Source organism: Apodemus sylvaticus, chromosome 8 (genome assembly GCF_947179515.1).
Source record: "Apodemus sylvaticus chromosome 8, mApoSyl1.1, whole genome shotgun sequence".
Classification (NCBI taxonomy): domain Eukaryota; kingdom Metazoa; phylum Chordata; class Mammalia; order Rodentia; family Muridae; genus Apodemus; species Apodemus sylvaticus.
Genome location: NC_067479.1, coordinates 4391818 through 4409299, shown reverse-complemented (window position 1 = coordinate 4409299; position 17482 = coordinate 4391818). Strand labels below are relative to the sequence as shown.

At 41.4% G+C, this 17482-nt stretch overlaps 1 protein-coding gene across 6 annotated transcripts in view; it reads left to right on the top strand.

Moving 5' to 3' along the window:
- The window catches only part of Mbnl2 (muscleblind like splicing regulator 2), a 155254-nt gene extending 152173 nt beyond the window's left edge, over positions 1 to 3081 (top strand). For 4 of the 6 annotated variants that reach the window (XM_052190635.1, XM_052190638.1, XM_052190637.1 and 1 more), the window contains one exon: positions 318 to 428. In XM_052190635.1, the coding sequence (XP_052046595.1) occupies positions 318 to 332 (15 nt within the window). In that variant the 3' untranslated portion in view covers positions 333 to 428. Of the gene's footprint in view, positions 1 to 317 lie in introns of all 6 variants that reach the window. The other 2 variants (XM_052190636.1, XM_052190639.1) reach the window with 1 other exon arrangement.
- The last annotated feature ends 14401 nt before the right edge of the window (positions 3082 to 17482 follow it).

The window sequence follows — 17482 nt, the reverse complement described above, 5'->3', positions numbered from 1 at the left end:
GAAATATGAAGCAAAATCACTTAAAGAGATTGAGGTCGGAAGAGACGGCCTGCCCTGCCCACATGCATGCTGTCACGGTCTCATGGAAAGCCGTGGCTGGAGCCAGTTCTCCTTGCCATGGGTACACGGAAGGAACTGCCCAGTGCAAAAATCCTCAGCATGAAGGGTACAGGTTTTACAAAGTTAATGATTGTGCCAGAATTATGAGAGATTGAAGATCATTCTACTTTCAAATATGTGTCTGCAAAAGAATAAGACTTGAACTTTCTATTTTTCCTGCAGAAGGTCTAAATCGCACTTGTCTTTTTCTTTAACAGATAATTCTGAAATAATCAACAGGAATGGAATGGAATGCCAAGAATCTGCATTGAGAATAACTAAACATTGTTACTGTACATACTATCCCGTTTCCTCCTCAATAGAATTGCCACAAACTGCATGCTAAATTTAGTTCTTCTGGACAGACCACAACCCTAAGGCTAGCTCTGCTATGTCATATATGAGTATTAAATATGGTATGCTTAGTATATTCCAGCCTAAGATAGTTAACTACCTGAGACCAGCTGCAATGTTCAAAGACATACAGGATGAGGTTTTCTTTTACAGGGTTCTGAGCATAGTTTCTGTCCCAGGAATATTGTCTTATCTCCATAACTATAGCTGATGCAGAAAGTCCAGCCAATATACTCATTTCGACTCAGAATATTTCAAATTTAGCAATAAACAGTTAGCTTTAGTTTAAGCACCTATTCCAAGGGCAGGTTCGATTCTAACTCCAATCACAACCATTTCATTTCCTGACTGGATCAAAGGGTCTGATTCACTTCCTGAGGAGACGGACAGTCGCTGCAGAGAGAAGTGAAGTAAAAAAAAACGCGCACCTGCCTCGCAGGTCTAAAGTCTGAGTAGCAGTTCAAGCACAGTTGCCGGGGGACACATCAGAATGTGGGGTTCGCTTTGCCAGGAGATGCCGCACTGAATCATGGGATTCTAGAATAACATTGCATAGATTGAAAAAAAAACTTTGCACGGTATGAGCTTCATACCCAACCCAACAAAGTCTTGAAGGTATTATTTTACAAGTATATTTTTAAAGTTGTTTTATAAGAGAGACTTTGTAGAAGTGCCTAGATTTTGCCAGACTTCATCCAGCTTGACAAGAATGAAAGGCTCAGGCCAATAGTTGAATTTAAGGGATTGGTCTTTCAAACCCGCCCTCCAGTTGCCTGTTACCGAATAACTCTTCTAAACTAAAACCTAGTGAAACAGGGAAGCTGTAGGTGGGGAGGTCTGTATAATATTCCAATTTAAGTACGTCTGAGTTTAGTCACTACAGATGCAAACTGTGACTTTAATCTAAATTACTATGTAAACGGAAAAAAAAGTAGATAGTTTCACTTTTTAAAAAATCCATTACTGTTTTTGCATTTTAAAAGTTGGATTAAAGGGTTGTAACTAACTACAGCATGGAAAAAATAGTTCTTTTAATTCTTTCACCTTAAAGCATATTTTATGTCTCAAAAGTATAAAAAACTTTAATACAAGTACATACATATTATATATACACATACATATATATACTATATATGGATGAAACATATTTTAATGTTGTTTACTTTTTTTAAATACTTGGTTGATCTTCAAGGTAATAGCGATACAATTAAATTTTGTTCAGAAAGTTTGTTTTAAAGTTTATTTTAAGCACTATCGTACCAAATATTTCATATTTCACATTTTATATGTTGCACATGGCCTACACAGTACCTACATAGTTTTTAAATTATTGTTTAAGAAATGAAACAGCTGTTATAAATGGATATTATGTGTAGTTGTTTAAAACATCCATTTTCTTTGTGAACATTTTAGTGATTGAAGTATTTTGACTTTTGAGATTGAATGTAAAATATTTTAAATTTTTGGTATCATCGCCTGTTCTGAAAACTAGAGGCATCCAACCATATCATATTTTTTTGATTGAAAAAATCTGCATTTAATTCATGTTGGTCAAAGTCTAATTACTATTTATCTTACATCATAGATCTGATAACTGTATCGAAAGAAATCACATTCTGAGTGTAATCTTGCGTAGTGCTTCTGTTGTATTTGTTTTAATTTGTGGAAAGGTATTGTATCTAACGTGTATCACCTTGATAGTTCTCATCTTTATGTATTATTGATACTTGTAATTTCCTCAGCTATAAAAATGTAGTTACGATACAACTTGCCTAAAACACTCATACTTATTATTTTTTCTTTACTTACTCATTTAAACTCATTGAGAAGATAGTAGACTAAAAAGGTAAATTACAGGAATCACTGAAATATTTTTGTAGACTAATTGTTGTAACTGTCTTTTTTTTCTTTTCATTTCATGATTTTTATTTTAAAAATTATTAGCACATAGCTATTTTCAGCCCTTTAATAATTGAACATCAAAGCATCACCTGTATCCCCCCCAGCAAATATAGAGGACTGTATTTTTTACTATGATATCCATTTTCCAGAATTGTGATTATAATATGCAGAGTCAGATATGCCATTTACAATAAGGAGGAGGCAAGGCAAATGCATAGATGTACAAATATATGTACAACAGATTTTGCTTTTTATTTATTTATAATGTAATTTTATAGAATAATTCTGGGATTTGAGAGGATCTAAAACTATTTTTCTGTATAAATATTATTTGCCAAAAGTTTGTTTATATTCAGAAGTCTGACTATGATGGATAAATCTTAAATGCTTTGTTTAAATACAAAAACAAAATCACCAATATCCAAGACAGGAAGATATCAGTTCAACAGCTAATGGTAGTTAGGAAACTAACTCCACTTGTACGGGACTCCATTTCACTCTTGGTTTTCAGGACATAACAGCACTTCACAGAAATATTCTTTCAGCCATACACCACTGGTCACATTTCTACTAAATCTTTCTGTAACACTTCTTAAAGATTTTCCTCATTCGTTATCTTACAGTGTAAACAGGATTCTAATTTGTATCAATTCTATGTTTTGGTTGTAATATTCAGTTCACTCACCCAATGTACAACCAATGAAATAAAAGAAGCATTTAAAAGGATTGTGTTGCAGTCTTCCTTCTTGTTTAGACAGATAATTCATTGGACAGAAATGTTTTTAGCTTGGTATAGATGCTATTCAGTGACACCAAAGAACAAACAGAAGTCTTCCAATGGGACAAAGAGACAGACAGACAGTTAGATAGATAGATAGATTGGTGATAGATGATAGATAAGTAGATAGATAGGTAGAGAAAGATGATAGGTAAATAAATAGATAATTGATAGATAGATAGATAGATAGATAGATAGATAGATAATAGGTTGATAAGTAGGTAGATAGATTATAGATAGATAATGGATGGATTGATAGACAGGTAGATGATAGATAGATAAGTAGATTATAGATCAATGATGGATTGATAGGTAGATGATAGACAGATAGACCGACAGATTGATAGATGATAGATAGACTGACTGGCTGATATGATTTAGCTTTGGGCTTGGCTTTTTCTTTTACCCTTTTGTTTGGGGTAGCACATGCCACTGTGTACATTTGGAGGTAGGACAGCTTGGGGGAGTTGACTCTATCCTCACATGTGGGCCCTAGAGATTGAACCCATGTCATCAGGCGTGGCAACAAGCACATGGACCTGCTGAGCCACCTTTCCAGCCCTAGGCTTTGGCTTTAAACAAGAAAAATAATTATAGTGACCGCCCGGTAAGTGCTCTCGGCACCCTTTAAAATCAGTGACAGTGCATCCTGCCATCTGAGCCCCTCTGCTGCGACTCTGACTAATCGTCAGGAAACATGCATGTGAGTAGGCAAGTGGGGACCAGCATGAAAAATGTGAATTTCATGGGATGGGGGAGGAGGAGGGGGAGGAGGGAGAGAAAGGGTAAAGGGAGAAAGGGTGGGGGAAGTAGAGCTGTTAGCCTGTGATAGAGACTTCTAGAAGGAGCTTCCGTGGTCAGTGTGATGTGTAGCTGCTGAGGGGGACAGAAAGGGGAATCTGTCATATGCGAACGGCCTGGCCATATAGACTAAGAACAGAACAGGCTGGAAGGGAGTCAGTTCAATTCCCAGGACTATATGGTGGCTCTCTGTAAATTCAGTTCCAGGGAACCTGACACCCTCTTCTGGCCACAACAGACACTCCATGCCTATGGTGCACAGAAAATATATGTAGGTAGATCACCCATACATATAAATGATAAAAATTAAGGTTAAAAAGATAGGTTGTATCTCAAAACCAAAAGGATATGAAAGCAGCCTACTTTATATCTCTTTAGTGTAAAATTACTTAGGCATAAATATCAGTTGTCTTATAGTTCTCTGTCAGAAATATTATTTTAGTTTTGGACTATGCAATCTAAAAATGATATTTCATATCCAGTAACTCGTTCTTTGTCATTTAATCAGAGAATTTTTTTTTATTTTTACAACACTATAGAATTAGGGGCAGCCATGCAAACTGAAATAATATTCAACATACTGATGTTTTTAAAACATCAGAAGTATTCAAATGCTGACTCCCTAAAGGTTCATCGCCCCACTTCAAGTATCAGAGTGTCTGAGAAACAGAGTAACTGTTGGTGTTGAAACCCTTCCCTTTCCATAAGGATAACTGAGTCATTGTGGATAAATATGATCTACAGAGAATGAATTGATCATGGCTTCCTTCTGTCCCCTGGTGGAGGAGGCAGGGGACTTGAGTGGCAGGGCTAGAGGTTAAATTTCCACATTAGTCTGTGTAAATCTCCATCAAGTCCGCTCTGCGTTGGTGAAGAGAGTTGCCAATAACTGACGAGCGGTTCCAGCTGCCGCAGAGACTCCTCACTCACAGTACAGCAAACGTACACTGCCATTCACTGTGGTTCTGGATCAACCATGCTTCCCGGTCCGCCCTTCCAGGCAAGAGTCCTAGTTCTGCCCCGCCCCTCCAGACTAGAGTCCTAGCTCCGCCCCACCCTTCCAGGTAAGAGTCCTAGCTCCGCCCCGTGCCTGTACCTGGCACATCTTACAAGCCTGGCCAACCAGCACACAGCTTAGATTTCCTCTTTTCTTTCAGTTGCTTTAAGGACTGATCACCACCAACTAATGGTGTCTTCCCGGGACGCTCCACGTGACGTTCACATGTGCTGGTTGGCTTGATTTTAGTCGGGTCATTTCTGATATGCCTCACACTGAGCTGTTTCCCTGAAGTAGGGTAGAACAGTGGCTGGTTTGGATCGCATACATTTTACACCGTTTCAGGCTTTACAGAGGATGCCTTAGACTCATTAGTAGGAAAGGTAAAACCTCATAGAAATTAGGCAACCCTTTTATGGACTGGAACTTCAAGTTTTGGCTCACCCTAATGGCCCGGACACATTGGAATGAATTTGCTTTGTGGTATTCTTCAAGCTATGCTTTCATATTCTAAGTACAGAATTTATGTATCTTTAAGGTGAAATATTAAATTTTTAAAAATTACTTAAAATAAATGGATTTTCTTCCCTGTCATAATAATACACTGTAAGAAATACTTTGTAGTTCATAACTACAAAGTACTATTAGAGATTCAGGACAGAGCTTCCTTCTTTATTAGGACCAGAAGTGCCTTCTCTCCAGGGTATCTCAGCTTGGTTTAGCTTTTGTCAAGTTCCATGTGGTTCTGCTAAAATAAAGCAGAATGGAATCCACTGAACTTAACCCAAATAATGATGTTTCATGCAGTCATAGTGTAGCCAGACCCATATATAGTCCCTGAGAAGATGTAATTTGAAAGTCTGGGGAAAATAGCCAGAGAGAATAAATTTCTGTATGAAGGTCACAAAATGTCACACATGGAAGGCATTCCACTAAGATCCAGTTCTGCCCAGAGAGACTGAAAAGTTGGATGTCACTCTTGTTTGCCTCTGTGTCTGTCCAGGCCTTTGGCTTACGTAAGCAAAAAAGCAGGTTGGCTCTTGTCTGTACACCAAAACAATCGGAATGGGGCCAGTCCTTCTCTTCTGCTAGAAAACCTTCTGTTGCTAAAGGAAACCTCTTACATGCACACAAGCCAAGTGCTGTGTTTGCCAGGGCTTCCCTTCCCTGGCCTCCACTGAGCTCTCGGATTGAGAGATGGAAACCTGTGCGTGCACTGAAATGCATGGACTTACAAAGGTACAAAATGTATCCAAAGTAGCTTGACAGTTTAAAGAACGCTATCCCCAGAGCTCCAGCTGTGCACGGATAGATTGATTAGGTTTGTGCAGATGTACCAAACAAAGCGCATAATAAATGCATATCTAGGACTCTGACATATTTATATGGGATAGGATCCAAACATTAGTCATCTGTAATGACGTAACGACAAGCTTTTTGAATTTACAGAAAGGGAAGATGGGCGTCTGCGTGTCACAGTAGTTTAGTGGCCGAGAGCTGAATTTCTACCCAAGTTTACTCTCAAGTCTTCATTTGAACGACTTCTGAGCATCAGAAACTTTCTTCATCCATAATGTGCACCTGGCAAGTCACTCCATTTCACCGAGCCATAACACAATCTAAATAGGAGGCTATGCACTTGTGGAGCAGGTCTTGACGTGGAGGCCTGCCTGCTGGCCAGTCACTCCCCCTAAGATAGTATTCAAATGAGTGCTTGGGCTCCACATCGATTACCTAGGCTCCTCTTCTATTTCCTCCATGACAATTAATGCCAGAAGCCGACAGGCAAATTATAGATTTATAATGACAACAACGAGCCTCATTCTTTATGTGGAATCCTCCAATTACCTCGATTCAACAAATATTCAGTAAGCCCAGGCTAAGCACATCTTAGCAGTTCAGAAGACAGGGACAAAGTCCCAGCCTCAGCCATCTAGAAGCTCTGGGTAAAACCCTCTGGACAGTTCAGAGGCTGCTGGTCATGGGCATCCTTTGTAGATACACTGCTCCAGCCTCTGCCTGTGGCATCGTATGACGTTCTCCGTCTCTGTAGATTCAGATTACCTTATAAGGACACCAATCATATTGACTGAAGGACCACATGAAGGATCTCATATTAACTCAGTCACATCTGCAAGACCATTTTCAAGTACAGAAATAGTCACAGGAGTGAAGATCTCAAGATGCATTTTGGGGGAACCCATTTTTGACCCTTACCAAGTACATGGAGAGGTTATCTAAGTGTAGACTATTCCCCAAAGGCTCTCGTGTTTAAATGCTTAGTGTTTCAGTCAGAAGTGTGCCCCGTGGATAGAAGACATTGGTCACAAGCTTTCGATGTTTCCTAGTATAGCCCCACTCCTCCCCAGCCCCTGAGAGCTTGTGCTTCCTGAATGCAGATGTGATGTGACCAACGCCTCACGCTTCTGTCAGCATGCCTTCTCTCACAGTGTTCCCTTAAGCTGCAAGCAGAAATGTAACCCTCAGGCTGACAGGCGCTTGGTCACAGTATCAAGGAAAGTAAATAACGCAGTAGCAGGAGAAGGTGGGGGGTGGGGGGGGAACCTTCTAAAATATAGCAGAGAGATGAAAAGACTCAAGCCTAGCCCCTGGGGTGGCCATGACAAGAGCTGCAGACTGGGGGCAGCCGTTTGCTCTCTGACCATTCTGAAGGTGGCTGCAGGACTATGCTCCTCTCTAGACTGGCCAGAATCCTTCTTGGACTCGTTCAGCTTCTAATGGCCACTGCCAATCCTTGCCATCCTTAGCTTGCAGGGCCACCACTACAGTTTCTGCCACCGTTGTCAGCTGGTCTTCATCTTGTATATAGTCAGTTTCACATCATTATGAAGAGACACCAGTCATGTCCACAAAGGCCCACCCTGATGACATCATATCAATTCAATAACATATGGGGGACTCTATATGGACATATAAGGATGTATTTCCCAATAAGGACATATTCCTAGGGGTCAAAAATCTCACATGGAATTTTGGGAAATACATGTTGATCCATAACAAGTAATGAGGGATCTTGAATAAAGACAGCTTTCTATAATCATCCAAGTACTATGGCTTTGTGAAAAGGCTGATGTGTCTGTGGGCCTCATGTGTTTCAGTGTGTCCATGGGTTTCATGTGCTCCAGCGTGTCTGTGGGCCGTATGTATTCCAGAACAGCTATGAATGTAATCCAACATATGTGGAGATGATGACATCATGTCACAATGGCAAAAGATTGCATTCCACTGCTAAAGCTTTCTGTGGATTTTGTCTGCAAGGAGACAGCCATACATTAAATATAAAGACCAAAGACACAATCCTGGGAAGGCCTTCTGGGTGTGCCTTTGTGTATCTTTCCATTGTCTACATGACAAAGTGATTATACTGCAAGATCCAGAATTCACCTCTGCAGGAAAGTTTCTGATCACTCAGCATCTAGCACATTCTTGAAAAGATTCAACAGTCATTTTACCCAGTAGTTTTTATTTGCAAATACATTTCAGTCTTTATAAACTTTCTTTGATTAGACCTACTTTATTTAGTCCATGTCCTGGGGAAGGGCCTCCCCCCCCCCTTCAATTCACATGATAAATTCGAGTAGTCATTTACAAGTTGTCTTGGACCTTGACTTAGAAAGTCAACTTGCCTATGTTTGCAACAAGAACAAATATTAACATTTTTCTGGCTGTCTTCTGCGATACTTCTTAACTCAGCATGTCTCATTTCACTATCACAGGAACTCTCTATGAGCACCCTTACCAATTGATGAAAGGCTGGGGATAATGCATTAAATAACTTAGCAAAAGAATCACAAAAGTATAAATCAGTGGTTCTCAACCTTAAGTAGTAACCCCTTTGGGAGTTGTATATCAGATATCCTGCATATTGGATATTTACATTATCATGATAGTAGCTATGAAGTTGCAACAAAATAATTTTATGGTTGGGGCTTACCACACCATGAAGATCTGTATTAAAGTGTCACGGTATTGGTAAAGTTGAGAACCACTGGTATACAAAGAAGTGATAATTCAAACCCACACAGCCTGGCTAGTGATATCCAAGGCTTTACAATTTGGTTTTCCTAGTGAACATACCAGACCATCCACAGGGCTGCTGCGGCCTTGCTGGAATGTGGCATCCCAGGCCTCACCCCAGCCAAATGAACTCTTGGAGATCCCTCCACGTGTTTAAAGGATGAAAGCAAGTTGGGAGTGGGGGGATGTCCTGAAGGTAAAGCCTTTTACTTTGCCTAACTACATCTTAACTAGACGTTAGGCTATTCACGGTCTAACAAGTTAAGTCTGGCGCTATTCTCTACTTTAAACAAGCCAGCAAACAACAACAGCAAACTTTCGCTGTGTCCTGGTTTCCTGAGACTCCTTTCCTTCATAAGTGGCCTCTCTCCGCATCCCAATCTTCGCCCCTGTTTTAGTCACTGTTCTATTACAGTGAAGGGACACCCTTACCAAGGGACTCTTACAAAAGAAAGCCTTTGGGGGCTGGCTTACAGTCTCAGAGGGTTGGTTAGTCCCTTATCCTCCTAGTGAGAAGCGTGGCAGGCATGGTGCTAGAGCCACAGCTGAGAGCTTTACATCCTGATCTGTAGGTAGAAGGCAGAGAGAGGCAGCGAGACAATGATCCTGTGTGGACTTCGGAATCTCAAAACACATTTCCAATGACACACCTCCTCCAACCAAACCACATCTCCGACTCCTTCCCAAACACCTACCAACTGGATTTAAGCATGCAAATAGATGAGGCTATACTAACCATTTAATTATAGTCACATAATTTAATAATATTTTTGAGCCTTTAATTTATGTGTTTCAAAATAATTTATGTGTTGCCAGAAAACACATATACACACAAAAAATCATAATGTACTTCCTTATTACACTATAAAACAGTCTGAAGCTTTCATCTAGTTACAATCCATTTAGTGAAGAAAATATAGATGCAAACAAAATACGAGCTGCATATCGAAGGTGTTTCCTGATGCTTTCCAAATCTCTCCACAGGCACCACGTCCCTGGAGTAGTGAGAGCTGGCAATATTACAGGCGGCTCCAGAGGATGCTGTGCTAGAGAGGGAGCTACAGGAGCAATAAATAGAGTCTGGCAAGGTGGGAACTCCTGTTACACAAGAAATGACAGGAATGAAAATGTAGGCATGGGTGAGTAGAATGGTTAAAGGAGAGCCAGTATAAAGCTCTTGTTACACAAGCAGGAGGACTTGAGTCCAGTCCCTGTAATCCATGAAAAGAATCAACTCCACAGTGTTGTCCTCTGATGCACACATGCACTGTGACACTAGAGCAACACACACACACACACACACACACACGAAGGAAGGAAGGAAGGAAGGAAGGAAGGAAGGAAGGAAGGAAGGAAGGAAGGAAGGAAAGAAGGAAGGATTGAGGGGGTTCTCCACACAAAGAAATGAAAGGTACTCCAAATACTGGAGGGAGCCAGCTGGTGGTAGTTGCTGCCTGTAAGCCCATCACTTGGGAGGTAGAGGCAGGAGAATCAAGTTCAAGCCCAGCCAGCCTGTAATATGTGAGACTTTATCTCAACAAGCTAAGAACAAATCAGAGGCAATGTCAGCTTTTATGAGACAAACAAGACGGTATGGTGGTGATATCATCTACATGGCACTTGATTTTATGATACCGATATACGGTGGTGAAGCGTTTCCTCCCTAGGACCCAAGAGCGCTCCAGCAGCCCACCTGAGGCTCCCAGCCTTCCTTTAGAATCATATAAACTAAAGAGAAATGCGTAGTCCAAAGTCTTCCCACTCCTTCAGTATGGCCCTCGTCCAATGGATGTGCAAGGAATATAAAACTGCAGCCTTGCCCCAACTGGGACAGTGCTGCAGCTATCCCCAGGCCCCCTGACCAGCAGGGGCCTGCTTGAACAAGCTTCACCGCCTCTCCCCAAGAGTGCTTCTCTTCCTCGGTCCTAAGAGCGTGCCTTAGTAAATTCTGTGCATGACAGTCTTCTGCCTCCCAGGGAGTCTGAGCAGTGATCAATCATTTTCAAACCGCATTACTCAAGCACTGGATATTATTATGAACTGAAAGGAAAATATATTTAAATTTTGATTTTGCTTTTAAACAAAGAAAATTGACTGTAAAAGTGTTGCCAAAGATGGTGTTAAGTTCACTCACACCAGCACAAAAGGGAGCATAGTGAAAAAGCCAAAAAGTTTTTATTACCCATTCAAAATATGGCAAATTTCCACATATCTTAAGGGGAAATACAACTTTTTTAAAGTCTAATCCCTATATCAATTCTTCCTTTAAATAAAAAGCCAAGTATCCTTGTATAAACTTCAAACAAAATATACTGATTACATTTATTAAACCTAAGATAGAAGAAGCCAGTTTCCTGGAACTCCAGAATGTCATTCGCAGAACCCATCAAAGTCTTTTTAAAGTGAACAGAGGAGTTTCCCCTATGTTGTTACATATCGTTTGCAAGTTTAAATGGATAGCGCTTGGGAATCAACGCATTTGGTAATGCACTGTGGGTAACGGCTTCCATTAAGACAGCAAGGAGTAATTTAAAAACCATGTATACTTGACCAATGTGTAGATTATCCCAAGAGGAGTCAATATGCTTTGAATGCAAACCACATATTAGGTTGCTTTGCTCTGGTCAAAAATCTTTACCTAGATCAATCAGCACACTTAAAGCATAGCTTAAAGAATGGCCAGCTGGGGATACAAATAATGTAACTCTTATCTACCCATAGGAGACACTGCAGGAGCCATGACGGTTGGTTAGCATGAATGCCCTCTGTTGATTGTTGGTTCAGATTGGCGTTCACCAACCTCACTTCATGCAGCAGAAGGAACTCCAAGCTTGGGTGTGGCAGGCATGCTAGCTGAGTTCAAGACCTGGCCATTCGCTGGTCACAGGTGACTGAGTGAGTTCCTGCTCCATTTTTCTTTTCTGGAAAAAAAGGGATTTGATGATGAGGTTTGATCTCACAGGATGGTTGTGAGAAGTTGGTCAGACAGCTATGGGCAACTGCCGTAGGACTGTACCTGAAGTGTCAAAAAGAAGACTCATTCTTGACAAACAGCTCCAATGCTTAGTGCCTACTGCTTATAATGAGTTCCCCTGTAGATGTGATCCCGAAGGCAGGCCAAGCTCTCAGCCCTGCTCTTGGGAAGGTCCACTGGAATGGATACTGCAATGCAATTAGTAAACCAGGGGCCAATTTTCAGGTACTGGCCTAGCTCAGCAGAAAGCTTAGCAATTTATATCTTATTGTAACCAACATTTCAGAGCACTATTTCTTGGGCACAATGGACGGGTCTCTGGAGAATAGCAAAGACAACTAGATAAAATATTGAAACTCTCTTTAAGTATCGTGGAGTTACAAAGGAGGGACGTGCATGGGATAATTCTGTAGCATAACCCAGCACCATCTCTAGCTCCTAATAAACTGGGCTCACCTGGAAGACCCTGCTTGCTTTGGGCAGAGAGGCTGACACCAGAACCAGCTGGCAATCTGAGGGCTAGCCCAACGTTCTCTAGCCTGTCTCAGGCCCAAATTTAAGGGAGAGCCAAAACCCCTAAGATTCAAGAAATAACTTTAAGGAAATTGTTTTTAAAAAATCTAAATTATTGATGCTGGAGAGATAGTTCTTTTAGCTTGGTGCCTGCCCTGTAAGCATGGGGATCTGAGTTCTGTCCCCAGAACTTACATAAACATGCCAGATGTAGTTTGCAACCCCAGAAGTGGGGAGACAGCCTAATCAAGTCAGGGAGTCTTGGGGACGCTGAGAGACTATGTTTTTAAAAAACAAGGTGGATAGCATCATAGGTCTCATTACATAGTTGCTTTATCTCGACACTGGACACAAACTCATGGTTAGTAATGAGATAAAGGAAGTAAAATGCGGGGGGAGGGGAGAATAGTGAAGAAACAAGGCAAAGCTCCTTACTCTGAACTGTGGGACTTTGATAGAGAAAACACTGAAGAGTTGATAGCTATTGAGATGTTTATGCAAATGTGTCATTACACTTCAGGTTGACCTTTGGTTCCACTTGCAAGTACATACACACACACACAAACACACACACACACACACACACACACACACTCACTCTTTCAAACAGGAACATGTATACATACACATGATTAAACTATATGCAAAGCAGTAAGTTTGAAAACAAAGATAGGCTAGTACTACTTATTTGATTTACAACCCAGACAAACACAGTAAAACCATAGGTGGATATATTTATGGGAGTAGGCATGCATGCAATCAAGAAAACTATCTTATCTTCTCCAGGATAGGGTTACATCATAAGATAAGATAGCATCTGTTTATAATAAAAAGTCTCCTGATAGATTAGAGCCCCCCCCCCAAAGGAATTTATTTAGACAAAAGCTCTATACCAATGAATAGGTGATCAAAAGGTTCCCTTTGCTGTCTGGAGCAGGGCCACTGTGAGCCATAGCTGCTTTATTTCCATACTGTACAGGAACTCTTGGCTAGTTATGAGATATAAGAAGTGAAATGTGCAAAGAAAAAAATAGTGAAGAAAAGCGACAAAGCTCGTTGCTCCAGACCGTTTGACAAAGAATCAACAGCTCTTTAGATGTTTATGCAAATGTGCAGATCAAATAGGCAGAATTAAAGTCAATATGAACAAATCGAGTTAACCCCATCTGTTGTCGTATACACATCTCAGTGGCTTCATGAGAGAAGAATTTGTTTCTCACAGGATAAGCCTGATTAACAAGAGGGCTCCCCCGCCCCCCCCCCCATCATCACAGGCTCCTGGGAGCACAGCTGCCAAGAGCTGCCCCTTGCACAGCCTGTGACTTCCAAAGATGTTGGAGCATGAGCATCACACAGCACAGAGGGACTGGAAGGCAGGGGCCCTTTAGCAGTGGTGCTCTTAGCCAGAGCTCAGGGAGGTGAACAGACAGGAGCTCACACGGCGACCACTCCTCAGAAGTCAGCCACATGGGCCACACCCATGTGGGAAAATTGGAAGGAAAGCTGGAGTGTGGGGAGAGAGAAGAACGGCTTTGGTGGAAAGCAAGCTCATCTGCCAGTAGACCAATGGATAACGATGATAGTGAGTGAGACAGCGCAGAACCACTAGGAAGAGACAGCTGCCTGAGTGAAGCCGTGTCAGGAATAACCTCCATCTTGATGACAGGGTCAAAACTGAGTTCATGTTCTCAAGCCCCAGAACCAACGCCTACCCATGCTTCTTCAGGTATTTCATGCTTGTCTTAACCAGTAAAGAATGTAAAAAGGGAAGCTGTGGGTTATCTGAACTAAGGCACACACGTTGTAAATGTATTGCCTGTGGTGACTTAATTGAGTGTATGCACGTAGCCTGCCCACTCCTTTGTTTCTTTATCATTCTATGTTCTGAGCCAGAGGTCTACCAGAAGACCACCAAGTCTGTGAGTCAAAGATAGGACCTGATCACCAACGTTCACTGCCTTGCTCAACCCATTGTGTCAAATTATGATTGGTTAGTGCTACAGCCCACCCTGCTCCCTTCACTTTGTGATATCACCCTTTAAAAATGATGTACAATTTCCCTGAACTGAGCATCGCAGTTCAGCTCCCGAGTCTGTCCTGTGGCCCTCTTCAATCCCTTAGTACAATAGTACTAATAGCAGCCTTAGTACAATAAAACTTTGTCATCTGCTTACATATTTAGATGAACATTCAAAAGACACAATCAGCTCCCAAGTCTGTGCTGCTGTCCCTGACTGGATGGTATTTGATGCCTGATTCAAATAAAGATGTTACTTTGCTGGACCCTTGTGTCTACTTGTGTTGTTTGGCCTTTTTCAAACCCCAACAAAACTGGTCCGTCTGGCAGCCAAGGTTTGACCACTGGAAAATAAGCATAAGGCTGAAGGCGGACTACACCACATAAGGAAACCACCTGACTCTTGATAGAGGGACGGTGACGGTGCAGATCCTGGACACACACAGACGATGCAGTGAGTGGTACCAGGCATTTGACTGTGCAATGGATTAAAAAAAAGATATAAGTTGGATACCTACATCCATCAAGCATGAAAATTGTTGATTCAATTCTAATTAGTTGGAAGAGTTAAACATGAAGTATACATTTAAACAATAAGCTTAAGTGTAAAACTAAATATTTGGGGGGAACATGGTTATGCTCTCTAGTTTGTTTTGGGTTTTTTGTTTGTTTTTGTTTTTGTTTCATTTGGGGGGTTGTTTTATTTGTTTTGTTTTGTCAACTTGACATAAGCATGTCCCCTCATCTGAGAGGAGGTGACCTCAATTGAGAGAATGCCTCCATAAGATCGGGCTGCAGACATTTTGTCGGTTGGACATTTTGTTTATTAAAGACTGATATGGGAGCGCCCAGCTCACTGTGGGAGGTGCTACCCCTACGGAGGTCAGCAGTTCTCGGCCTTCCCAATGCTGCAGTCATTAAATTCAGCTCCTCACGTTGTGGTGACCCCCAAGCATAAAAGTATTGTCATAGTTACCTCAGAACTGTAATTTTGCTACTGTTATAAATAGTAATGTAAATATCTGTGTTTTCCAATGGTTTTAGGAACCCTGTGAAAGGGTTGTTTCACACACACACACACACACACACACACACACACGCACGCACACACCCCAAAGAGGTCGCAACCCACAGGTTGAAAAACACTGCTTTAAATGCTTAAAAGGAAACTCAGACTCTTAAGATTGAAGATTGACAAATTCAACTCCTTTAAACATGAGGCTTCCAGAGGCCAGAAGAGATGGCTCAGTAGGTGCGGGCACTGGGCGGAAAGCCTGATTTCCATAGAAGACAGAAAAGTAGAACTGATGGCTGTATGTGGTCCTCTGACCTCCACATATGCACATGGTACACATGTACCCAAAATCTCTCTCTCTCTCTCTCACACACACACAAATAGTAAATAAAAGTAAAATTTACAAAATCGAGACTTGCCGTTTGTTCAGAGATAGTAAGGGCATGAGATGCCACAAGCCAGAAGAAGGTACTTGATACATTTACTAGAGATAAGACCTTAGTATGTGAATATGTGAAGGATGCCTATGCATCAGTGTGAAAAGCAAAACAATACAATAGACAAATGGGTAAAAGAGTTGGTATAAGCATGCCTAACAGAGAAAAAATGGAAAATTTACTACTTCTCTAATAGCTGGAGAAATTCACATTAAAATCATAGTAAGCTGGTGTGATTGTGCTTGTGAATGATGATTCACACGTATCATTCCAGCACTCAGGAGGCACGGGCAGCAGGAGGGGATGTTTGAAAGCAACCTGGGCTCCATCGTGAACTCCGGGGCAGCCTGAGCTACATAGCAATATCCCATCTCACAAACTACCAAGCCATCAGTTAGTCAATCAAGCACAGACTGGGGGTGATACTCCGTGGTCCTACACTACCTAGTATGTACAAGGCCCCAGGTTCAGTTTTAGCTCCGGCAACACCAGTTCAGATCCATCAGGCCATTAGTAATATGGGAGTTTAAACTGCTACCATCACTTTAGAAAACTTTGAGGCATCATCTAATAAGTTGACGGGAAGTGAACAAAGGGGGAAAAAACAGAAAGCAAGAGGAATTCAGGAGGAGGGGTAGAGAGATGCACAGGAAGTAGAAGGGAGGGACATTCAGCTTGAAGGTTTTTGGGGATGGAATGGAGAAGAACTTCCTCTTGGGACATCAGCTGAGGAGGAAGGTCAGCTGGGAGCTCCCTCTGCCTCTCTGATCTAGTGGGCTTTTACCTCAGCATCTGGCTCCAGAGTCTTTATTGGTAAAAATCAAACATTTGAGATTTTGTATAAAAACAACAGTGTTCTTAACAATTTCACCTAAGTTAGAAAAGGAATTTCATAAATCCTATGTATAGCTTTCAAGTATAAATGAGAAAGTGAAGTCACTACTATTTTAAAAGCTAATTGCTAGGAAAATCCTCTCAAGCTTCAGTCTCTAGTGAAATAAAGGTCTGTGGCAGAACTGTTAAGCTTTGCTTCCAATCAGGGCTTTTTCCTTGGACACAGAGCACGCTGTACCCTAAACAGAAATGACTGATAGAATTTTAAAGGGGAGACAATTAGAGCATATGGATGCTGAGCGTATTTAAAATATCTACACCACAGCGTGAGAGAGAAACGCATTTGTGAGCACTTCCACTTTGATGAGAACAGATCATAAAAAAAATGGGATGTGAATGGGCATGTGTGTGTGTGTGTGTGTGTGCTTGTGTATGCACATGTGTTTGTGCCTGTGCATGTGTTTGTGTGTGCACCTTGTGTTAAGTACAAGTGTTTGTGTGTACATATGTTTGTGTGTGCATTGTGTGAATGTGTGTGTTTGTGTGCGTGAGTATGCCTGTGTGTATGAGTGGGTCTCTGTGTGTGCATGTGTGTGAGTGCATGTGTATGTGTGCATGTGTTTGTGTGTGTGCACACACATGTTTGTAGCTGTGAACGTTTGTATGAATACCTTTTCATGTGTACCTTTGTATGTGTGTAAGTACATGTGTTTGTGTGTGTAC